This window comes from Cyanistes caeruleus, chromosome 2 (genome assembly GCF_971803275.1).
Source record: "Cyanistes caeruleus chromosome 2, bCyaCae1.hap1.1, whole genome shotgun sequence".
NCBI lineage: Eukaryota > Metazoa > Chordata > Aves > Passeriformes > Paridae > Cyanistes > Cyanistes caeruleus.
In genome coordinates, this window is record NC_141702.1 from 56,364,143 (window position 1) to 56,386,683 (window position 22,541).

Consider the following 22,541-nt stretch of genomic DNA (forward strand, 5'->3'; position numbering starts at 1 on the left):
TCAGCCTTTGTTCAAAAGAGCACTAAGTCTGGATGAAAGAGATGTGTACACACAGTGGCTGCACTGAGTAACATGAGAAAAACTGAAATTATTTCTTCAGAGAGCCAACTTGGATGCCAGTTTCGCATTTTAACTCGTAAGTTTACTCTGAAACTTCTCAGTTATGGTAAGTGAAGAATGATTTAACACAATTTAGGAGTGTATAAATAACAAAAGATGAGGGAGACAAATATGCTCAGACAAATCTATTTTATTATTCTTACTGTTTAAAAAATAAAATTAGCCAAAGTTGGCACAGCTTCCACTACACAGCAAAAGAAAATTTCTTTTTCCTTAAATAAATTTTGGGACAGGGAAAACAATCCCATGATAATACTACATGCCATTCTCTTGAAAACAAGGTAAATAGTTCTTTTTTTTCCCTGAATATGCATTCAACTCAAACCTAAAATATTTTAGACCAATAAAGTTACTTTACTGAATTAATGTGCAGCAAAAAAGCCATCAAAGAAAATATGTAAACAATTTATGTCTGGAAGTAAGGAGTTTGTTTCATGATAATTCATAATCTTTTTATCTAATTCAACTTTCTAATATTTTTCCATCAACTTCCCTAAGGGCCAAATTCCACATGGAGAATGAGGTTCTTGAGATCAAGAAGTACAACACTTGCAGTTCCTTGTCAGTTGGCATCTTATACTGCAGCAGGAGAGACTGATGAAGGGATCCCCAGATGTCTCACACAATTCGACTTTTGTCACCACCATCTTCTCCCCAGTTAATTGCACTTGTTCCTTCAACTGAAATAATTGGATTCTTACACTGAAGTTTGGATATCTGATTGAGTTTTGCTTGGACGGTGGAAATTCTGTCACCACTGTCATTCTTTAATCTAAAAATATAAGCAAATGGAAAAAATTAAGTACTAAGTGTAAAATTATCTTAGTGTTCTTCAGCATTATATAGTTGTGGAGAAAAATAATTCCTTTTCTGCTTAAATTCTCAGAACAAGAAGACAAGTAATAAAATAGCAATTCCCAAATAACATATCAAAGAGGTTATTTAGTCCCAATTCTACAAACATTAGTCTAGTTCTAAACATTTCAGATCTCAATAGAATCCCACTCACCTCAACTTAAATTCAATGAAAAAATGGAGCAATCCATCCTATTTCTGGATCTTATTTAAGACCAGACAGATTTTTAGGAGCATTATACATCCATAAGGCCTCTGACTGACCTAGCACATCATTTTTACACATACATGGATAAACCAGAAAGGTTCATGCTCTAAGTTTTGACATTAAATGACTCACTTTTAAGTTCTCAGTACCAGAATTTGCTTTATGTGCAAGATTTTTAAAAGGGACAGCTAGAGGGACATTAATATTTTTTCCTTCTTGTAGAAGATAAAACATTTATGTTGAGACCCACAGTCTTTGCTTTCTCTCACAGAAGATCAGAAAATTTTTTAGGCATCAGTAAGAATCAAATATACAATTGTCTTTAATTTTAACAGAAAAAGACATTGGACCCAATCTAGACACAGTAAAAATGGCCAACACTTCTTATTTACAAACTGCTTCCAGTGTATTCATACAGGCAGATTTCAAAAAGACTAATGTATGTTAACTCAATGGGAAAGAGGGGAAATTGTGAACAGAGTAATTTTTACTCCTAATAAATTAAACAGAATCATGACAAGTTTTTCTCACATCTTGCATAAGCACTGTCTCTTTTTTAGCAGAAAAAATTCACTTTTTAGGCTAAGAGGTGTAAAACAGATCTTAACCATCACTTCATTCCTCTGCAGTACAGAAAGTCTATTAGAAAAATGCCATACCTCTGTAACAACTCCTGCAGCAATAGTGGAACCACTATAGCGTAACATAAACCTCCCCAGCTCTTTAAAATCTTTGTACAACTCTAGAGCAACAGGCCTTTGAGTTTGTAGTTCTATTAGAGCATTCTGGCCTTTAGCCAAGAACCTGTAGGTAAAAAAGCAGAAAACTCTATCAGAAATGTATGCACAGTTAAATGAAGAAAAGAATACTGAATAAATGGAAAAAAATCATTTCAGAAGGTGCAGAGTAGAATTATCAAGCTTGATTTCAAGTATAACCCAAGCCATGAAACTAAAAACACATTTTCCTGGAGTATACATTTTAATAAGGCATCTAAGTTTTCTTCAAAAACTTCTTGGCACTCACCACAGCATTTAACAAATTGTTTTGAAGCTAATTATCTCATTAACACCTGTTTTTTCATGTCAAGTGGAAATCAAGTCTTGTTTCAACCCCACAACTAAAGAGCAAATTCATTACTTTGTAGGAGTCTGCAACAGTTTCAGACATGGAATTTCTGGAAAAGGATTATTCTGAAAATGTTGTATGTATCAAATAGCATTTCTAGCCAAATACAGCATTAAATAACTAAAGGGATGTTACTGTTGTTGTATGGGAAAACTCCCTAAATTTCTTTTGCTGACTGACACACTGTCTAGTCAAGCATGTTTTAGACCATCTAAAGAGTTAGCCATCTCCAGAATTATATAAGGATCCCATGCTTTAACAGTAAGAAAAAAAATACTGTTAAAAAAAAAAAAAAAAGAGAGGGAGAGAGGGAAAATTTTTTTAAGTGAAGGGCTGCTGATCTAGGATTCATTCCCAATTCTGCAAGTGACCTTAGGCCTAAGTCATTGAACTTCTCAGGTGCTCTGCATTTATCAAGAGGGCAGGAGGTTTTTCAGTTTGTAAAGCACATTGAAATCCAAACATGAAACCAACTAAAACAATAAAAGTATATTCTTATAGCATACAATTGGTTCATAGTAGAAACTGCTTGATATACTGTGTATTAAATGTCAACCCATTTCTTGAGTAATTATTAACTATTCATAACACTTACTTAGGTTTTTTCTTTGTCACTTCACCAGTGCTTTTGTGCAGGATACTCAACAGTCTTGTAATAGTAGCAGGTTCACTTACTGTTTGATAGTGTAAAAGCACCTGAAAATAATTTTTGCAGTTATTAAACATCCTACAGTAATCAGCAATCCTAGGTGTTAATAGTTGAAAACAGCAGCTTGTTTTAAGACTGATTTTTTAAACAAATAGTTATAAAACTTCTCTCACAGGAGTGAGAGACCCAGTACACATCCAGCAACTGTTCCTAGTTCCTAAATTTTGTGATCATGACCAACATGAGGCTGTATTTTATGTGATCATAAATACATCTTTCATCCTTTAGTGTTTCGCTTTTGCCACATCAGTGCATTTCTGTAGCATGAGCTGATATTTTATTTATTTTAAAAGGTATCTTACACTTAAGTGCATCATCATATTTCCACAAAATGTTAGCTTCTAAAGTCTAGCTGTGGTTGAACTCACATTCCCTGAATTGGCTCAGCTACGTATTAAAAGCCAGCAAGAATATGCATGAACAGCCACAGTGGCCTCTTCTATCCATTTCAAATTACAGAAGAATCTGTTTCCCATGGACAGACAGAACCAATTCTGGATTCTGAATGTGTCATATTCAGGAGGTCAAAGAGAGGCAAAGCCCTGACCTGCCATGAGCACAGTTTTCACAGAGACTTACAGGAAATCCTTTAGTGATTGGAACCTCAATGTTGAAGATGAGAACCCGAGCTCTGAACCGAGTGCAAACTTTAATGGGCTCCTTGGGATCACAAAATACACAGCCTACACTAGAAGAGAGAACAACAACAAAAAAATAAAAAATCAAATAAACAGATCTCTCTTAACATAGAAGATTTATCCTTTTCCAGTACAATGATTAAGATAAGCAAATGAAAAGCAACACCACTTTAATAAAACCAGGGTGGTGGGGGGTTGTAGGTGCATGCGTATCCAGGAACACTGTACTAAAACCTGTTACAAAATGCGTTCCTAGACAATGTCTACCTTATTTTGTGTGTATGCATGAAGGGCTCTGTCTAGCTCAGTGAACAATTACGTCCATTGCTGATCAGTTTCTGAAAATGTCATTGTTTCCTGTGTGCAGTTATTTTTAAGAATTAGACTTTCATTCAGAGATTCAGGGCTTCCGTTCAACAGCATAAAATACTGCAGGGTGCCCAAAATTACCAAACTGCTGCCTGTAGCTCAAATATTTTCTGGATAATAAAGGAACATCATAATCAGGACTCAAAACCAGAGCTTTCAGCAACACTCATTTCCAAAAAAATTCTACATGGAGTCACAAGAAAGCTGCTGCTAGTTACAGGTTGGTAAGTAGACTAGACACAGCTTTTTCACAGGGGCTAGTTTTAGCTATTTAAAATTAAAGAAAAATTAATCCTATATAGGAAAACATGATGGAAGATAAAACCAGCATGATTAAACATATACATCAAATTTCATCAATATCAAGAGGGCTTGAAAATTCATAGCTTTTCTTGACAACTCTAACAGACCTCCAAAAGATGAATGACGTCAAGGTAACAAATTGACTCAAGACTTCATTCAACAACTAGAACGAGACTTCCCTCACCCTTTCACCACTGAGAATCCCAACCCACTATGAAAAGACAACACTTCTCCCTTAAATCAGAGCATAGATCTGAAAAACTATCAACACAATGAGATTTTCAAAGAGTAGCTTGAAAGTTTGCTGTCTGAATGAACTGGAATGTAGAAAAGGTGAACGAATTGGTGGATCCAATTATCTGGCCTGAACAACAACTGACACTTGAGGCTAATGCTTAGCACGAATCCTACAGAATGGAAAAGAGACAAAGAGATTTGCTGCACCCTCAATATCTGACCACCCCTTAGCAAAACATTTAGGAAAATAAATCTTACAAGCAGCTAAATGTATTGAATGAACAGTTTCCATCAATTCCACTCATACAGATTTACTTACTAGTACAACATGGCAGTTGCTTGCATGTGTCCTGTTAGAATGATTGATAATTTGAGAAATTATTTAAAAATTTTCTATTTTATTTAGCAACACAGGTTGAATTTATTTGGCAAGTAAAATGTCCAAGGAGTAGTCTAAAAGAAAGGGCTTGGAAAGCTACTGGTGTCAGCACTGGGGCAAAAGATGAAAACTGATAGCATTTTTCTGAGGCTGCCGTTGCACATGCAGCAGATGTTTCCAACGTTTGTACATGCAAGCCAGGTGATATGCATCACTTTGGTTTTAAATATCCTGGTAGCCACATCATTCTTCAAGTAAACTGCTGCAATGTAGCCCAGTGTAATAGTTATACAGCTTTTCATTAAAAACAAACCGTTACTTAGACTGAAACCCAGTTTTGCTCACTTGATTTTGATGATATCCATGCCGGTCAAAGTGAGACTAACGTGATCTCCTGCTGCAGCCCAATCAACTGGTTCATCATGCAGTGTGATTCCTGGAAATGAGTAAGAACAGAACCTCACAGTGAAGTACCTAGGTTCCAAGCTACAAACAAACAGCTCTGTTTGGGCCATTTGTGCTTCATCAACCATTACTCATCAATTTTCGGTATGAATGGGTTGAGAGTAAAAGCTTTTTAACTGAGAAGACCAAGGAAGCCTTTCTTTCCCCTTGGTGAGGATTCACTATTCTCTCTCACCACACCCTGCACCATAACATGGCCTTATTTAAGCCAGAGGAGGGGACCTGGCCCTTGTCGCCAGCGCAGATGACGCAATCCTGAAAACGCTGTAGTACTAATATCTCCATATCTGCCCCACCCATCCTTTGAGGCACACGCACATCCTAGACCGCATCTTTCATATACTTTAATGGTACTGTGTCAACTTTCATTTACCTTAAGTGGGTTTGCTGACTCTTTCATAAAAAAGCATAACTGAAGCCTTTCGTTCGCGGCATCGTGTCTATTAGAAAGCACCTTTACAAGCAATTTAATTTGGATTTTTACGTATTTTAATTTCTTTAAAAGATAACCAGGCTGATAGGTGAGGACAAGACTAATTAGTTCTGACTGAACATCATGTGGTTTCTGGTGGACACCGAGAGGAAAAGAAAAAAACTGTTTTTTTAGAAATACTGCATATAGTTCTAGCATCTAGTTCTATTTTGCTGCAGATTGTACCTCTCGACATGCAGATTTGTTCCCAAAACCACTTGCCAAAAACATGCCAGAAAGCATGATTCAGCTATAATCATGTTAAGTACCATTTTTTAAGCAGTGCTGATAATTACTTGATATATCTGTCATTATCACAGAATGAAAGAAATCCAGTCTCTTGAAATGAACAATTTTTAGCCTAATGTGCACATTGCCTTAAGTAAATACTGTATGCTAAATGAAATTATTACTCCTTTACATTAAATATAAATAGCATATCCTTAATGAACTTACATGCCTAACCTTCACTTGCATTTCAGTTATAGGAGAGGCAGTACAAAAGAAAAACTGTGCTGCTGGAGATACTCAGACATCTTTTTCCATGGTACTTCCTTCACTCCCCACACAGAGGAGTGACTACAGTGGTCTGCTACCCAAATTCATCCACATTATTGTAACACTCCTGTGCAAGTGAATAATGTGCATAGAACTGCATAAGCTGATAAGACTGAAGAGCTTCCCAAATTAGTACTGAACAAGTTGGGTTTGGAACAGAACAGACAACCAAAACAACACATTGCTGAATACTTAGATAAAAAAAACCTATTCATATCTCAAGGACTCCATTTTTTATTCACTGGCTAATGTAGGAAAATCATAATTTTATCTTTCTATTTGCATATGAAACAAAACCAACTCTGCAGTACAAAAACAGCAAGCTTAATCAGGAAACAGCTAAGCACTTAATGTCTAGCTATTTCTTTTCAGAAATCAAATACATTGAAATTAAAATCAAATTTTCTGCTCTTTTCTAGTTGCTCAAGACAACTATATCCTGAAAGTTTGATACTATGAAAGGATCAGTGACAAATCTTACAACATCAAAAAGGAGCAATGATTTTATTCTCAAGCTTTTTCACAATCAATTCATAAGATTAATTTCTAAAGGTTGTTCAACATCCTCACACTTCCTAACAGCAGAGACACTCCACAGTAAAGCTGAGTACTAATGATTCCTGTATTGAATATCTTTATAGATATTGCTGGAACTCAAATGTTTTTACAGGCTCTTCATAGAGCAATGTCAAAAGCCACAAGGCTATAACACTAGGATTATCTGATATGGTAAAAAAAAAAAGCATGCAAGATTTCACATACTCTTCACAGACATATTTATACAGACACAGTCACATCTAAAGAAATTCGTTTTATGCTTTCACAATTTATGTTTGACAGTTAGTATCAGTTTGACAGTATGCTACCATTTCAGTAACTGTTTCTAGCCCAGTATTGACCTGAAAGTAAACATGTTTCTGAAGACTGTACCTTTTGCAGTGCAAGTTTCATTGGGAGGCATTGCCAGAAGTCGTTCTCCAACCTGAATATAGCCTGCTTCTATTTTACCAGTCACACAAAATCCTGAACCTTGGTCTGTAAAAAACACAGCAACAATTTCAAAAAAACTTCATAATACAGTCAGTTTTCCATCAGAAGTTAGTCCTTCACCAATGCATAGACAATTTTTTTATAAAATGAAGATTTTTTTTTTCCCCTTTTCAGCAGTGTTCAGTACTTGCAAGTTAGCCAGCTGTGCATCATAATGAAAATGAAACATTAAATTCAAAACCTCTAGATCTTATATTTTGCAGAACTAAGGAAGAAATATTCTTCTTTAAACAAATGTAGGTACATAAAGAAATATTTTTTAGTTTTTTCAGTATTAGAATAAGTCCCTTGATTTCTAGCAATATTATTTAATTCAACACTTTCTCACTATAATTACAGGTAAAAGGAGTATGACAGACCTCTCATAATAATTCTCATGCATACAGGTGTAAATTATTATGCTATTTACTGTTTAACTGAGTCAGAATCCTACATACTCTGTCTGCATATTACTTTTACTCCTGGAAAAATCAAAGAATGATTCAGTTCTATTTAATATGAGAAACTATTAAAACTGGAGATGACTTAAGTATTTCTGGATAAAAAAATCTATAAAGTTTTTGTCCTCAATGTCCTAATGGTTCATCACTTAAATGATATGCCAGTTACTTTCCACAGATATGCTACTCATGCACATTTATGCACATACACCTTAACAAATGCTTCATCTTCTTAGCATGTGTGTTTGAAAAGAATTCTCTGAACTGATTCTACAATGACATTTTCAGTATCCACACAAACAACAAATAATCTTTTGCTGAACATCAGAACTCAGCAATATAAGCAAGCATCTTAGTATTTTGTGTCGCACATTAAATTAAAAGCTGAATTTAAAGCTGAATTTAAAAGACCAAGTTGATCTCAAAATTTGAGTTACTTACTACCAACTCGCTCTTTGCATTCATCACAGATACTGACGAATGCTTTTGTGTAATGAATGCTTCCATCATTCTATCTGGAAAAATATTACCAGTATGCCTGCATGCTAATCTCCCTCTTCATTCCATCAAACGAGATGAAACATAGAAAATTAAAAGATGACATCAAATGTCAAACAGAAAACTGTCAAAGCTAGTACCAGCTAGAAAAAGAATACCCAAGTCATGTTCTAGACACCACCTCAATATGGTACACAATACAACCTGAAGCTGGCTTGGCAAGCACTTGTGGCAACCAGAAACATGAATTGATTCCAGGTTCTCAATCACTCCCAAGAACAATCAAGAACTATTTATCTTTTGTTCACATCATCACCAGGTCTGGCTTGGTAAAAACAATGTGCTCTCTGAAGCTACACCAACTGCCATGCTGACTGCTTCCCAAAAAGTGTCAAGTTCCTTCAGTTCCCCCTGAAATCAGTGCAAGTGCAAAATGGACACTGGGGGACAGAATGAGGGCATAAAAAATGGCCCAATTTCTGTGCATCAAGGCATTTGGGTTCTTCCAAGACATGTTCTTTGTCCTCAGGATTTGAACAAGGCATTTTAGGGTCAGATCAGTCATATCCCAGAGAGAATTATAATCCAGCAATAATGCAGCAGTAAAGGGATTTACAGGGACCTCTCAGACCAGGAAATAGCTTGCCTGGAGAGAATGAATATGAGGAGGACTGTGGAGGATAATAGCTAAAAGCTGGCTGAGACAGGTGAATCATATGTGAGCAGCCTCAACAGAGAATGGGGTTTTCCTGACTATGTAGGAGTACACTCAGCACTCTCACTTTTTACACTTCTATGGACAGCTCCTCCTGAGCATGCACAGGTACTGGAACAGAGCTGAGAACAACTGTTGCTTCATGTACTTGTATCTACAGCTACTTCCTCTGGTGGCATCAAAGTTAATTAAGTTTTGAGATCATAATATAAGAAAAAAAAACTTAAAAAAACACCTAAAAGGCCGCATTTAGTGATAAACCCTCTATATGTAAATTGAGTCCCTTCCAAAGTCATTATTTTTTTGCATACTTTAGTGAAAGAGACGTAGAAAAAATTGCTCATTTTGTGAAACTTTGCTCAGCCTAAAAATGATTATTGCAGCTGAAAAGCTGTGATATTATTTTGAAAGATCTCAATCAATAATCCTAACACACTTTCCCATAGCTCAAAAAATTAAAAAAGAAAAAATAAATGCAGAGATGGCATAGATGACAAAACCAGTGATATCACACTGGGGTAAATTCCCATGCAAGTTTTCAATATTTAGCACTATGGCTTCTAATAAACCAGCTAACCAAGGGCATGCACAATACCTAGTGTTTTCTCAAAGGCCCACATGAAAATTGCACAAACCTGGTATTTACAGGTTTATACTACTTACAATCAGTATTTTGATCTGATTTTTTTTTGTACCTCCCCTATAAACGCCCTAAATAGAAAGCAAAATGCCTTAAAATACGAATTTCAATGATCATATTTGATTACAAATATTTACAACAATTCAAATCATGCTGTCATTTAGTTTGCAAAATTTCTCAAGGGACCTACAGAATGTTTCAAATGGGATGAGTCTAGATGCCTTATTTCTTCTGAGTCACCTGCAATTGTAAATTACTAAAGGGAAAAAAAAGAAATCAAATTTACCATGAAAATCTTACAAGGCAGTCTATTATTGCCAGACAATCAAAGTAAGAACTGGTTATAGTTCTTGCTGTTCCTATCTTTATTAATGCTATGGAATAGCTCACTGCCTTAAATCCTTTGCTGGTTTTAACAGTCTCACCACCACCACCACCATTTTCTACATCTCACCTGCCCAAATTTTTATACAAAAATTAAGGAACATATTATTCACAACTACAACAATGAACAGAAAAGGAACAAGACAATCTTGCTTAAAATCTAGGACTAGAAAGCAAAAGAGTCCAAAGCCACACTCATAAAAAGTTTGAGAAATACTGATTTAGTCCAGAAGAACCAGTTTGGGAAAGTCCCACAGTCTGTCCCACAGAACCATGAACTCATTACACAGACAAATAAGTGGTCATGCAGATTAGCTTCCTCAATTTCTTTTCCAGTGTGTTTCACCTTTAGCAGTACTACTTAGATTTGGCAAGGAGTAGCACTTGAAAATGTACTATTCTGGTCCAGGACTACATATGAAGTTTCAACTTCAAGTCTTATTTTGACAGCATTTTTTAACACTTGTGTTAAATATCAGTGAAATTATTATAATATTAGAAATATTATAAAAACAACCAACCTTTAAAAACATCAGCAACACATAGTCTAAAGGGTTTATCCACTGATCTCTGTGGTGGTTTGAAAGAATCTGCAAATAAATTGATAAGATCTTTTAGAATGTCTGTATGTAATAACTATCTCAGCAACTTCTCAGTTAGAGGAATTAATTATGTTGCATTCCAATGACTTTGTCTCACATTTTCCCCAAAATAAATGTTTTAACACATACAGGACTAAGATGCTTTATTTTAAATGAGGAAAACTGCACTTACCAATTTGCTCTAACAAACAGTTTCCTTTATACCATTGTGTGAGGTCACTTGACTGACTCCTCGTGACTAGATTTTCACCACCAAGGCCACTAGTTGGGATATAAGCCACATCTGATTCCTAATAAAAAAAAAAACAGTATATATTAACAACAGGATCTCCTAGCAGAAGCAAGAGGAGCATTTTTTCAATGTTTGCATCTAAACTTTAAAATAGTAGTTGTCACATTCATATTTCCCCTGGAGAAGGCAAGTTACTCAGTGGATCCATTTCCTTTGTGGTTACCTCTTGCCTGATCACTCTGCTCCAACAAAGAGCAGGAGACACCTAGATATGATGGTATCAATGCTGACAACCAGAAACTGAGTTCAGGTAACACAGTCCTCCATGTTTGACAGGCAAAATTTTGGTCTGAATTGCTGCTTTATGCATAGGGATTGCAGGAAGACCACAGCCAGTCCAAATGAACAGTAGCTAGAACCGAGAAAACATGAGACGGGCATTCTCATGAGGTCATAATCCACACTGACACCTGCTCCAGTATAAAACTCTCTACTGTATTTCATGTAATCTTGAACATTAAGATAGACCATTCTTGGTCTCTTCTGCTTTGTAGACAACAATCCCAAGAAACTACAAGTGATCTGAGTACCCCAAAAATTCAACAGACCTGAACAAAGATGATGACACAAAGAGTATTAAAAAACTGACTACCCTTATGCAGGGCTCAAGGTCACCCTCCCAGGAAGAAAAGGAAACTGCTACATTAAGTACACCTAGTAGTCACAAGAAAGTAACACAAAATAACCTGACTGTAGGAAAAGCTCATCCCACCCAGAAGCTTAAACAAAGCAACAAAGGCCTCACAAATATATTACCTTAAAGCCAGCTTGCTTAAGAAATTGGCCAAGCTTACTTGTAATTTCCTGAAATCTTTCCTGTTGCCAATTTACCTAAAATAAAGCACAGATTATGATAGGATAATAAAATTATGGATTTTTAACCATGACTTGAACATGCAGCTGCATGTCATCAATTCTGTAGTAGAAACAGATGTGTATTTATAAACATGAGATTTCCAGGTGCATTCACACTTTAATATAGAAGACACATTAGCAATTACTGATCACAAACTGATCAGTAATTGCAAGCCCTTCTAATTTCAATAGCAACTTTTTTTTAAAGGTTACACAAAATTCAGATTCAGTAAGATATATTAAACATAGTAGTAACTTAAAACATAAATAGTAATCCTTAACACACTTTACACATTTAAATAAAACTATTGAGATCTTGACCTGAATGACCACCAAGATGATCTTACAGATGCTGCAGAGATCAACTGTTATGTGATATTTCCACAAGCACAAAAGGGACCCCTGCTCATTTTAGCACCAAAATTAACCTTTTGTGTACTTTGAAAATAAACCCATAAATAAAAAGAATGACATCATAAAGTCCAAACATAAGGGACAGAGCTGGAAAGCAAAGAAACAATGCCTTATTAGTTTCACAATACTGATCCTTAAACTTAATATCCACCAATCTAGACAGAAGCCCTTCAATGATGAAAAGCCCTTAAATGAAGTAAACTAAAAGTGTACCTGGTCCATTTTATTGACTGCAACAGCCAACTGTGTCACTCCAAGAGAACGCACTAACAATCCGTGTTCTCGCGTTTGTCCACCCGTCTCAAACCCTGCTTCAAACTCTCCTCTGCTGGCATCCACTACCAAAATTGCCACATCAGCCTACATTATAATGGAAAAAAAATGAAAAGTGGTTAAGAGGTGGAAATAATCTGGATAAATACCTCAGTCAGTAACATTTTACACAAAACTTACTTTACAAAGGAGGAATCCTGTTGTGCTCCGAATGTAATTGAAACTGCTCAGTCCCATCTTGTATTATACCCACTTCAGTGAGATTTTATGGCATTATGTCATCTTATGTCATAAACCAGCACGTCCTGGTTAAACACAGGACAACACAGATTTGGGCAACCTGTCCCCTTCAATCTACCCACTCTGGATGCTGCACTAATTTAAACAAAAGCAGCCTACGCTCAGAAGCTTTAGAACACAATATATGAGCACAATGTCCATTTCTCCCTGCCTCAGTCTCTACACCCTCTTAGTGAGAAGCTGCAAAAATTACAAACAAATCACCACACTATACAAATAGAGCAACCAGTTGTACTGTACAGTTGACTATATGCTGGTTGTGAACGCTTCACAGTCCACTTAACACATTGGAGCTTGCCAAAATCACAAGGTGGCAAAGACAAAGCAGCCTGTTTTATCACTCTGCCAAAGCATTAAGAGCAAATAGTCTACAGCACTGCACAAAAGTCAGCATGTAAGCACTGGGAAAAACACTGATCTTGCTGTTAGCCTTAAACACTGCTAATATTTCTTGTACTTTTCCTGCATTGGTAAGTAATTGCCAGTTAGTTCATCATAATGTTAAGTGATGGCAACAGAAGTGAACAGCAAAGGTGCTGGTGTCAACAGGCAGGGGTAAGACAATTTCAGAGGACTGAGGACATGGATATAATGGAAAGCGAGGAGAAAAAGTGGTACTTTCTCCCATTCATTAACTGGTTATGCTTCAGAATTCCAGGAAAAAGAACAGAGTCCTGACTCTGAACTTCCCTCACCTCATCCTAGGCATGAAATCCCCACATCTCAGAGATGGCAGCAGTATGAGATCGGGAATATCCTTTTCTCAAAGGATGACTGATTAATTTCCTCAGAAGTGCATTGCAGTGAACTTCTTAAAAAAATAGATATCCTCCATTTTCTACATTATAAAAACAGTACCCCAGGACTTACTGAATGTGCATCAAAGGCCAGATTTTGGCCTTGATAAGGCTGATTTGCATTTTGCATAACAGTAGTTGGGGATTCACCTCCTAACAGCATTCTCTACAACAAAAAGGCACTAAAACCATTTCCAGCCATTGCTTCAGCACTGAGCCTACTCTAACAGGCAATGGAAAGTTGCAAAGTTTCAGTGATTGCTTAACAGGCTCCAGAACAGACCAGTCCCTCATCACCCTGGAAGCTGGAACACAGACATAACAAGCTTTATTCAGTCAGCCCTGTCTTCTGCTAAACTGCTACAATTGCTGGGGGATCTGCAACTCTTCTCTTAATACTTCTGCCTGTGTTACTTTTCCCACAAAAGAAAAAACTATTTAAACAACAATTGTAAAGAAATAGCACATCTGAGTTTACGTTTTCCACTGCTCTGAAGCTGAAGATTCACTTCTAGTTTTTAAACTCATAAAAAATTGCTACAACACATATTCCACCATATAGATAGCTGTATAGGCATTACACCATATTTTGCAAACTTCTGACTATTCTGTAGCCTAACCACTGTGTCACAAGATCTGAATTCTCACCCAGGCTCTGCTTCAGAGCTAAAGCAGAACTTGGGACAAACCAGTCTCCCTACAGTGCAGTTCTCTATCGGTACAATCATACTAGCAGTACTCATCCAAGTACTCAATAAAGATCTTAAGATATAACCTGTGTTTCAGACAGTTATGACACACATAAAGCAAAAACCTATACACAGATTAGCTTTGAAAAAAAAAATTGATTCAATGTCTACTTTGGAGAATAAATCTCATTATTTAAAAAGGGGTGTCTTTAAGTGAAAAAAAACCAAACCAACAATCACTCCTTTTATATCATGTAACCATGATATTTTCCCCCTGCCTCTGAGGTATTATTCCCACAAGTAACTAATCTATAGGAGACTGAATTCAATGCATAGTGTCCAATGATTCTGACTTCACCTAGTGTTCCTAAAACAAGTGGCATGCAGTCTCTGCAAATATCCTCTAGACAATACAGTGTATTCTGTATAAACTTTGTTATCTGTTTTCTCATCCCCTACAAAAATATACTGTAAAACAAAAAAAATTAGTTTTGCTTGACCAATAAATCCTTTTTCTTTAAGCTCAAAGTCACTTAAAATCTTAACCTACAACATTATTTTCACAGAACTACTCACTGAATAGCCATATACCATATCTGAATAGCTTTCAAAGCACAAATGTGATTTCATCAAACTGCAACTTACTATTAAATTACTTGCATAATAAAACCCTCTTCTCAAATGTTAGCATCACAAAAAAAAACAAACAACTACATTTAATGTTTAATAAACATTCTTTTTTAAGTTTAGAAAATGCAAAGACAGATTAACACCATCAATGATTCCATTCCACCTCAGATTTTAAAAGAAAAAAAAAACCCAAAAACAATTTAAGAAGAAGTTACAAATAATACTGATACTGGAAAAAGCATTTTACCAGTATAGATAAAGACAGACTATCTTTACCTGTGCAGCTCCTGTGATCATATTTGGAATGAAGTCTTTGTGGCCTGGAGCATCCATCAGTGTAATTACTTTCGTTGGTGTCTCAAATTTGGTCATACCCACATCCATTGTCACTCCCCTTCAACAAAACATACATGTAATGCACCATTAAAACTGTTTTAAAACTTCACAGAGATACAAAATAAGCTATTAAAAACACAAGCATAAAATTGTACACTTAATATCTTTCACTGATTTAGCCTTCACCACAGGGGTACCTGCATGTTGGAAGAGCAGACCTCATTATTTATTCTTACCTTTATTTTAATAAATCCAGTTGTGAAGAAAAATACCCAGAATTCCCAGTACTACCATGCACTTACAGACTGTATCACAACAAGCACAGCAAGAACATGACACTACTAATTATACTTTTGATATTTAGTTCTTCAGAAAAAGGTATCAGAGTAAGAGAAACAAAGCTGAGTTTAAAAAAACAACAATCAGTGGTATAGGACTATAGAGATAGAGTTACACATTCGCAAAGATCCACAGGCAGAACTCCTGATTACCAAGGAGGGATCACTACACACTTAGTTCCACATCTCGCTAACCTCCACATGCTCTGGATGAGATGGATAAAATCAATCTCACCAAAACACCTACCATACACATCTATATCTGGGTTAGTCATCTGCATCTCCCTTTACAGACAATCCAGCCAGATAGGAACTTTCAAGGGACAAAATATCTTGTAGTAGCAGATACTTTTAGTATGCTACTTCCAATCACCAAAATTCCCAACACAAAATAAGTCCCTCAAAATCTGAAACATTTACAGATGACTCCAGAAAGTTTGTTTTTTTAAAATAAAAAACTCAGAGCAAAGAGAAAATAGAACCAATCAAAAATACCAATTCAGAAGACTCACTTCTTCAATATAAAAATCTAATTTTAAATTTCATATTTCAAATTAATAAGGGCCTTTTATAAAGCATACAAATACAATTGTTAATTTAATTTTTTAGTACTTTTTTTTAACATAATCTAAGTCACATGTGATGAACTGATATTTCAATGCTTTGTTTATCAGACTAATATTTTCTAATAAATGCTGTTCTTTCACAGAAAAAAAGGTAGCTCCCATCAAAATGTATTTCTACCTTTCTCTTTCTTCACCAGTTTCATCCAAGACCCATGCATAGGCAAATGAAGCTTTACCAGCCTTTTTAGATTCCTGTTCGTATTTGTGCATAGTTCTTTTGTTCACATTTCCCAAAAGGTAGAGCAAATGACCCATTAAAGTACTTTTGCCTGCATCAACATGTCCTGTGGAAGAAAATAAATATTACAGCAATTTTATTCATTCATATAATTTGGGTATAGCTCAAGAAATATACTAAACATATGAACATCACATGCACTGATAATGCTTCTGTAATCCATAGAATTTCATAATCCTGTGAGATAGAGACTCAGGAAGACAGTTTATTGTAACAGCCAGTTAGCATGACAGCCTCCAAATTCATGCTAACAAGAACACGCTGCAACAATGAAACCAAACCAAACATGTTCTGTATGCTCAAAGGGATTCTAAGACAACCTCACTTTCCAAGTCAAAGATATCTGAATGTACTCCCTCCAAAAAATGCAGATGCAACTGAAAACAGTACGAGATTTCCCTTCCCTGCCATGAGGACAGTTTTGATTCTGTATCACTTCCAGATTCTATCAGTGCAGTTTTTAAACTTTATGTTTGTCAGAAATGTAATTTAAGAGTATTACCTATTACCACCAAATTCAGCAGCTGCTTTCCTCCTTGTCTCTTCTCCAACTCTGCTTTCACATCTATTTGTTGTTTTGCCTTGCTTGACTTTTTCGCTGGAGTAGGCACCATATTCTGATCTTCTGAAACCTGAACTACTTGGGGTGAAAGAGTAGATTTTGAGACAGCCTCAAGTACCCCAGAAGCTACACTGGCATCTTCAGGTAACAGTCCTTTCTGAGGTGTATTAGTGTGGCCATTTTCCTCAGCAAGCGCACTAGGGGAAAAAACACAAAGAATGCAAATGGCAAAGAAGACATGGAAATAGGAGAGAGAAGTTGAGTTTTCCCTTCACTATCATGTAAACCCCAAGGAGTATGTGATAAGCCCACTAAGGTGGAATTGATAAGCAGCTGGATAAAAACTGCACAGATACCAGCTCTGAACATCTTGTCTGAAAAACACTGTTTACAAAAGCAAGATAAGAAGAAATCTTGTAAAATATATAAAAAACAGATAAACAAGCTTTCCTTTAAAAGGAAAGGACAATTATGCAGAACAACCACAGAGCAGGTTTCCTCTGAACTAAGAGCCCAAGTCAACTCTGAAGCACAGATCCTGAAACAGTTTCCACGTACAGTACCATTGCAATTATCTGAACACAGTTATGTTTTATTTTGAGAACAGCAATATAACATAAAGAGCGGATATTAAGCACATGTAAGCTGCAATTTAAAGTGCAATACTTATACAGAACTATAACAGATGAATTAAGATTTAACAATATTGAAAAAATTTGTTTAAGGCATCCAGGACTAAAGAAGTTTGGATTCTCAAACTCCCTTTTTCTAGTACCCTGTTCTCCTATAAATCACCATACTAATCCTAATGGTAAATAATTAAATGTATTATTTTCTTACACTCTCTCTTTTTATCTCCGTTTTGTAAAAAACATATTTTCCTGATTTACACAAGCTTTCTGAGAATGTACAATATTATTCTTTACCTGACATAGCAAAGATGCTAACTAAAAACAAACACTAAGTAATATTTTAAAGACAGTAAAAGCTTTCTTACTGCCTGACAAAGCTGCATGGTGAATCATTAATGTAAGAAACGTGACAGAAATAGAAGCAGTTATTACAGGTCTGCCAACATTCTATCACAGCAAATGTCAATATACAAACCACTGATTATACAGTAAAATGAAAGACCCTGCAGACATTATATTTAAAATTTTATCCAAGGGGAAGAAGCTTCTTCCCCTGGAAAACTGGAGATCTGTTCAAACTCAGTACCATGATGCTGCAGACCGCTTTCTCTGGAAAAGATTTATGCAGGCTCTCAGAGTCAAGTGTTTCCACATCCACAGTGAAATCTTCACTCCCCACTGTCTGTTTACATGCCACAATTAACTACCCAGTTTTAATCTTTTCAACTTCTACAAACAGAACTATTTGTTTTGGTACTTTAGAATCCCACATTGTGACATCTCAGCTCTTATTTGACATTAATTCTCATTTTCTGTCTGTGTAGGAGTATTTGCATTGCATTAGTCCCTTTCCATTACACAGATCTCATGGAACAATACAGTCTAAATATGTTAGTCTACTAAACAAAGCTGTTGAAGAGTTATGATCTAAAAAATTAAACATTATAAATACTCAGATCAAACACAAACTTAGCCTTTCATTACAGCAGTAACATGGGACATTTTATGGCTCCCCCTTCTTCCCCACAGTTTCAGAACCCACCTGTTTTATCAGCACTGCAGCAGACTGATTGATTTTGACACCTTTTCATAAGGCCCAAAGCCAATTTTTTCTCTTGATTGTGAGACCAAAGCAGAAATTCCAACACTCATTTTTTTGGCTACAGTTCCAAAACCCAAGGTCAAGTTCTTGCCTCAAGGCTAGATACCCAGGCATGCTTCCCAAATTAGCTAAACAAATAACCTGTTTTATGCCATCCATGATGGCTGAAGGAGTACAGGTGGTACCTGTGCTTCTGCATCATGGACAGACAATTCTGTATAAAGTCTATTTGATATTAAATAAAATCTAGATGTATAAAGTCTATTTATATTTTTGTATTAAAGTCTTTTCTAAAAAGAAGTTACTCCATCAAAACAATCAAAGCCACTTGCAGGAGAAGGACAAGTTTCTATCAAACTGCTGCCTTAGGTCACACAATCTTGACATTCTAGAATTCACACTACAAAGCCAACTGTTCTGTCTCACCAGCTATCGCTCCAATGTTACAGATAGCATTGCAGCTTGACAAGCTGAATAACCTTTATAACACTCAATTCTCTAAACCAAAACAATAGCTGGGCATCATTGCTTCACATGTAGCAATGAAGAAAGTTGATTACACATTAATTATTCCACAGGGAAAAAAGTCACTACAAGCATTTTTGTTTTGTTTTACTGGAAAAGGTAAGTGCATTTCTATAAGACTAAACAGAAGGCTCTGACTTTAAAATTCCTTAAATAGTACATTAAGGTTTAGCTAAAAATCTACTTTGGAATGGCAAAACAATTATTTTCTCCAATGTCTCTGCAGGGAAATTTTACTTCATGAAAACAGACTGGAAACAACCAAGTCGATAGAGGGTAAATATACAAAGAATTGTGGCAACAAAGTTTTCTACATATTTTAAAAATATGTATTAAATATCATCTGAATTATGTAAAGTATACCAAATAATTTTTGTCTCAATCATTTAAGAGAGCCTCATATATTTACAATTAATCTGCATCATACAACTTTCATAAAGATTAAGACTCTTCCATGTTTTCCCTTTTTTCAGGCAAACTTCAGTTCGGTCTCAGCATAATATTGAGCATGTTCACACTAAAGTACCAGGACTAGTGCCAATATGCAAAGGTCACACAGAAATGCAAATATGGTATTTTACATTGGTATCAAGTTTTCTTCCTTGAAAGTCTAATATTTGAAGTTCTGGAGAAAACTATTTGTATAAGGAGTCATATCAAAACAGCCTTTACAGCTGGCAATAGTTTTTTTGTCCTTTTCAGTGCCTGCATTTCTTCCCAAACCAAATTTTCAAAAGTAAAAAAACAATAAAAGGCAGTTTATTAGATGAAGCTGAAAGTAATGTGACCCAAAAACATAACTCTCATATTTTTCCATAGCTTTCCAAAATATATTGAAGCACTGTCACATCAGCTTAGCAGACAAGAATGTATTTTCAAAGAGAAGTTATTTGTAAGCCTCTAAATTTCAGTTCATTAAACTAGGTAACAATTCTTCTTCTAATTGCAGATGCTAAGATCCTCCTGCAGGCCAAAGCCTATGTCAGTAAGGAGTCCCCAAAACAGGATGGATTTTATGTGGTAGAATTCAAACTAATTACGGTATCTGAAAGAACCATGGTTATTAGCAGAGACACTAAGTACTCTCATTTCTGTGTAGCTTTCATTGCAACCACCACTACTTAAGGCTGCCAAACAGCTTTTATTTTGGGTGATGCAAAGAAAAAGTGCTAGATTCAAATGAAATGAGTGAAATGAGGCTCCAGCCATCATCAGGCCTTGCTACTTTTTCAAGGGTACAGTATTTGAACAGTCAGTACACTGCTAGAGTTAAAAAATTTCAGGTATTACTGTGATTTGGAAACCTGGATACAACTTGTGTCACAATAAACCTAGACTTGCCATTTCAGAGAATAAACATCAGAGCATATGATCTACTTAAAGAGTATCCCTAATAACACATTTTGGCTTTTTGCTGACCAGTGTCAGGGAAAGTTTATTGCTAGGGACCAAAACAGAAAAGTGGACAGATTAAATTCCAGTCTCATGGAAGTACATGAAGAGAAATGCAGCAGTAAGATACTGACAGTTAATTTATGCCTCATGGCAATCAGATGAGTAGTTTATTGAAAGCTTGATAATGGCTCAGAAAAATGCTAAGGAGCTCCACTTCTGACAGTCAATAAACAAAATTAATGACACTGGAAATGCTCTTCCGCTAGCCTCTTCCCACAAGGTTTTTCAAAATTATTGAATTTAAACATCTGTCAGAAGGTAGTATCTAGTGTGCCACTAGTGCAGGTAGTTGAGAATATAACCAAGTCAACTGTATTAGAAAGCATCTTTGGTAGCAAAGTTCCAGCTTGGTCTGAACCATGATGACCTACCATATGAGGAAAAATTTATATTGGAGGAAGACCACTTCCTAAACCATTGCTTGCATCATTGTTTGAGAACTTGATGGAACTATCAAAAGCAGTCTCAGTTTGCCAATCACTGCTATGTGGTAATGTGGAGCTGATTATGCAATTCAACTTCTTTGAAATGACAGAAGTATTATGAACCTTGCATGTGCACTGAGATGATGTACTCAAGAAAGCTCAACCATCAGCAAATTCAGGTGCAAATGTCAAAACAGCCTACCACAGCTCTTTTGGAAATCAGCAGACAAACCAAAGCCAGGCAAGGACCAACATTTAGTCAAAACTAAAAATGCCAGGCCATAAACTTCCTATGCTGTCTTGCCAACAAAGACCATAACAGCAAACTGAATATAATGTTATGGTTACATTACTGTTTTCTGGGAAATATTAGTAAATACAACGTATGTTGTTATAAGATGTAAGAAGGCATTCAATCTCCCACAAGTATTGAAAGGTTCACACCACCATGCATTCAAAGGGAACCTGAAAGCTCATCTGCTAAATATTAACTCTTCAGAATTTAGCTTTTAAACATTATTTTCAATTTTCTAGTCTGGATGCTGGGTGAATTATTTTTACACAACCAACTCCTTCGGAGTTCTTACAGTCATTACAGAAATGTCTACATTTATTTCCCCTTTCAAGATTATTAATTACAAAATATTGGTCAGACTAGTTAAAATAATCACCCCTTTTTTGGTCACAACTTCTTCTGCCTTCCTTTATTGCTTAACAGAAAGAAAAAGCCCAGTAAACAGTTTTGCTAGAGCATCAGTTTACCAGAAAACTCCATTTTCTGTAGACAATCCCACTAAGAAAACCCAGCAACAAAGGCAATCAATGCTCAAAGCAATTAATGACTTCTAATAACCCATCAGTTTAAAATAAGATTCACTGATTAGTATGAGGTTATACCTCATAACAAGACTGAATCACATACTGAATAGTTGGTCAAAGAATGGGACTTTTTTGCTAATGCAAGGCTGCTGCTTTTAAAAACATGGTCCAGAAATTACCTTTAAGATCCCATATGAGTAACAACAAAAACTAGTTCATATGTACCATACAATTTCCTTCTAATGACATCTGCACCAGCACCATATAAATATTTTGGGGTGAAAGTAGGGGGCACAGTTACAGATGTTTTAGAATCCATTTAAAATGCTTTCAGTAATTTATACTGGTGCTTTTGCTCAGTGACATAAACTATGTACTTAAAAAGCTGTATTATTATAAACACCTTGCAGTAAATTAACAATTTAGTAAGAACATAAAGAAGTTATGAAAAGGGTCAAAGGAA

General features: G+C 35.8%; 1 protein-coding gene across 2 annotated transcripts in view; it reads right to left on the reverse strand.

The window, feature by feature from the left end:
* Positions 1-232: 232 nt before the first annotated feature.
* Positions 233-22,541, reverse strand: part of HBS1L (HBS1 like translational GTPase) — a 59,188-nt gene continuing 36,879 nt past the window's right edge. For both annotated transcript variants that reach the window (XM_086877156.1, XM_086877158.1), the window contains 13 exons: positions 17,061-17,317; positions 16,439-16,604; positions 15,297-15,414; positions 12,545-12,691; positions 11,819-11,893; positions 10,943-11,060; positions 10,690-10,758; positions 7,372-7,476; positions 5,292-5,382; positions 3,600-3,708; positions 2,907-3,007; positions 1,843-1,987; positions 233-892 (listed from right to left, as the gene is read on the reverse strand). In XM_086877156.1, the coding sequence (XP_086733282.1) occupies positions 881-892; positions 1,843-1,987; positions 2,907-3,007; positions 3,600-3,708; positions 5,292-5,382; positions 7,372-7,476; positions 10,690-10,758; positions 10,943-11,060; positions 11,819-11,893; positions 12,545-12,691; positions 15,297-15,414; positions 16,439-16,604; positions 17,061-17,317 (1,513 nt within the window). In that variant the 3' untranslated portion in view covers positions 233-880. The remainder of the gene's footprint in view (positions 893-1,842; positions 1,988-2,906; positions 3,008-3,599; positions 3,709-5,291; positions 5,383-7,371; positions 7,477-10,689; positions 10,759-10,942; positions 11,061-11,818; positions 11,894-12,544; positions 12,692-15,296; positions 15,415-16,438; positions 16,605-17,060; positions 17,318-22,541) is intronic.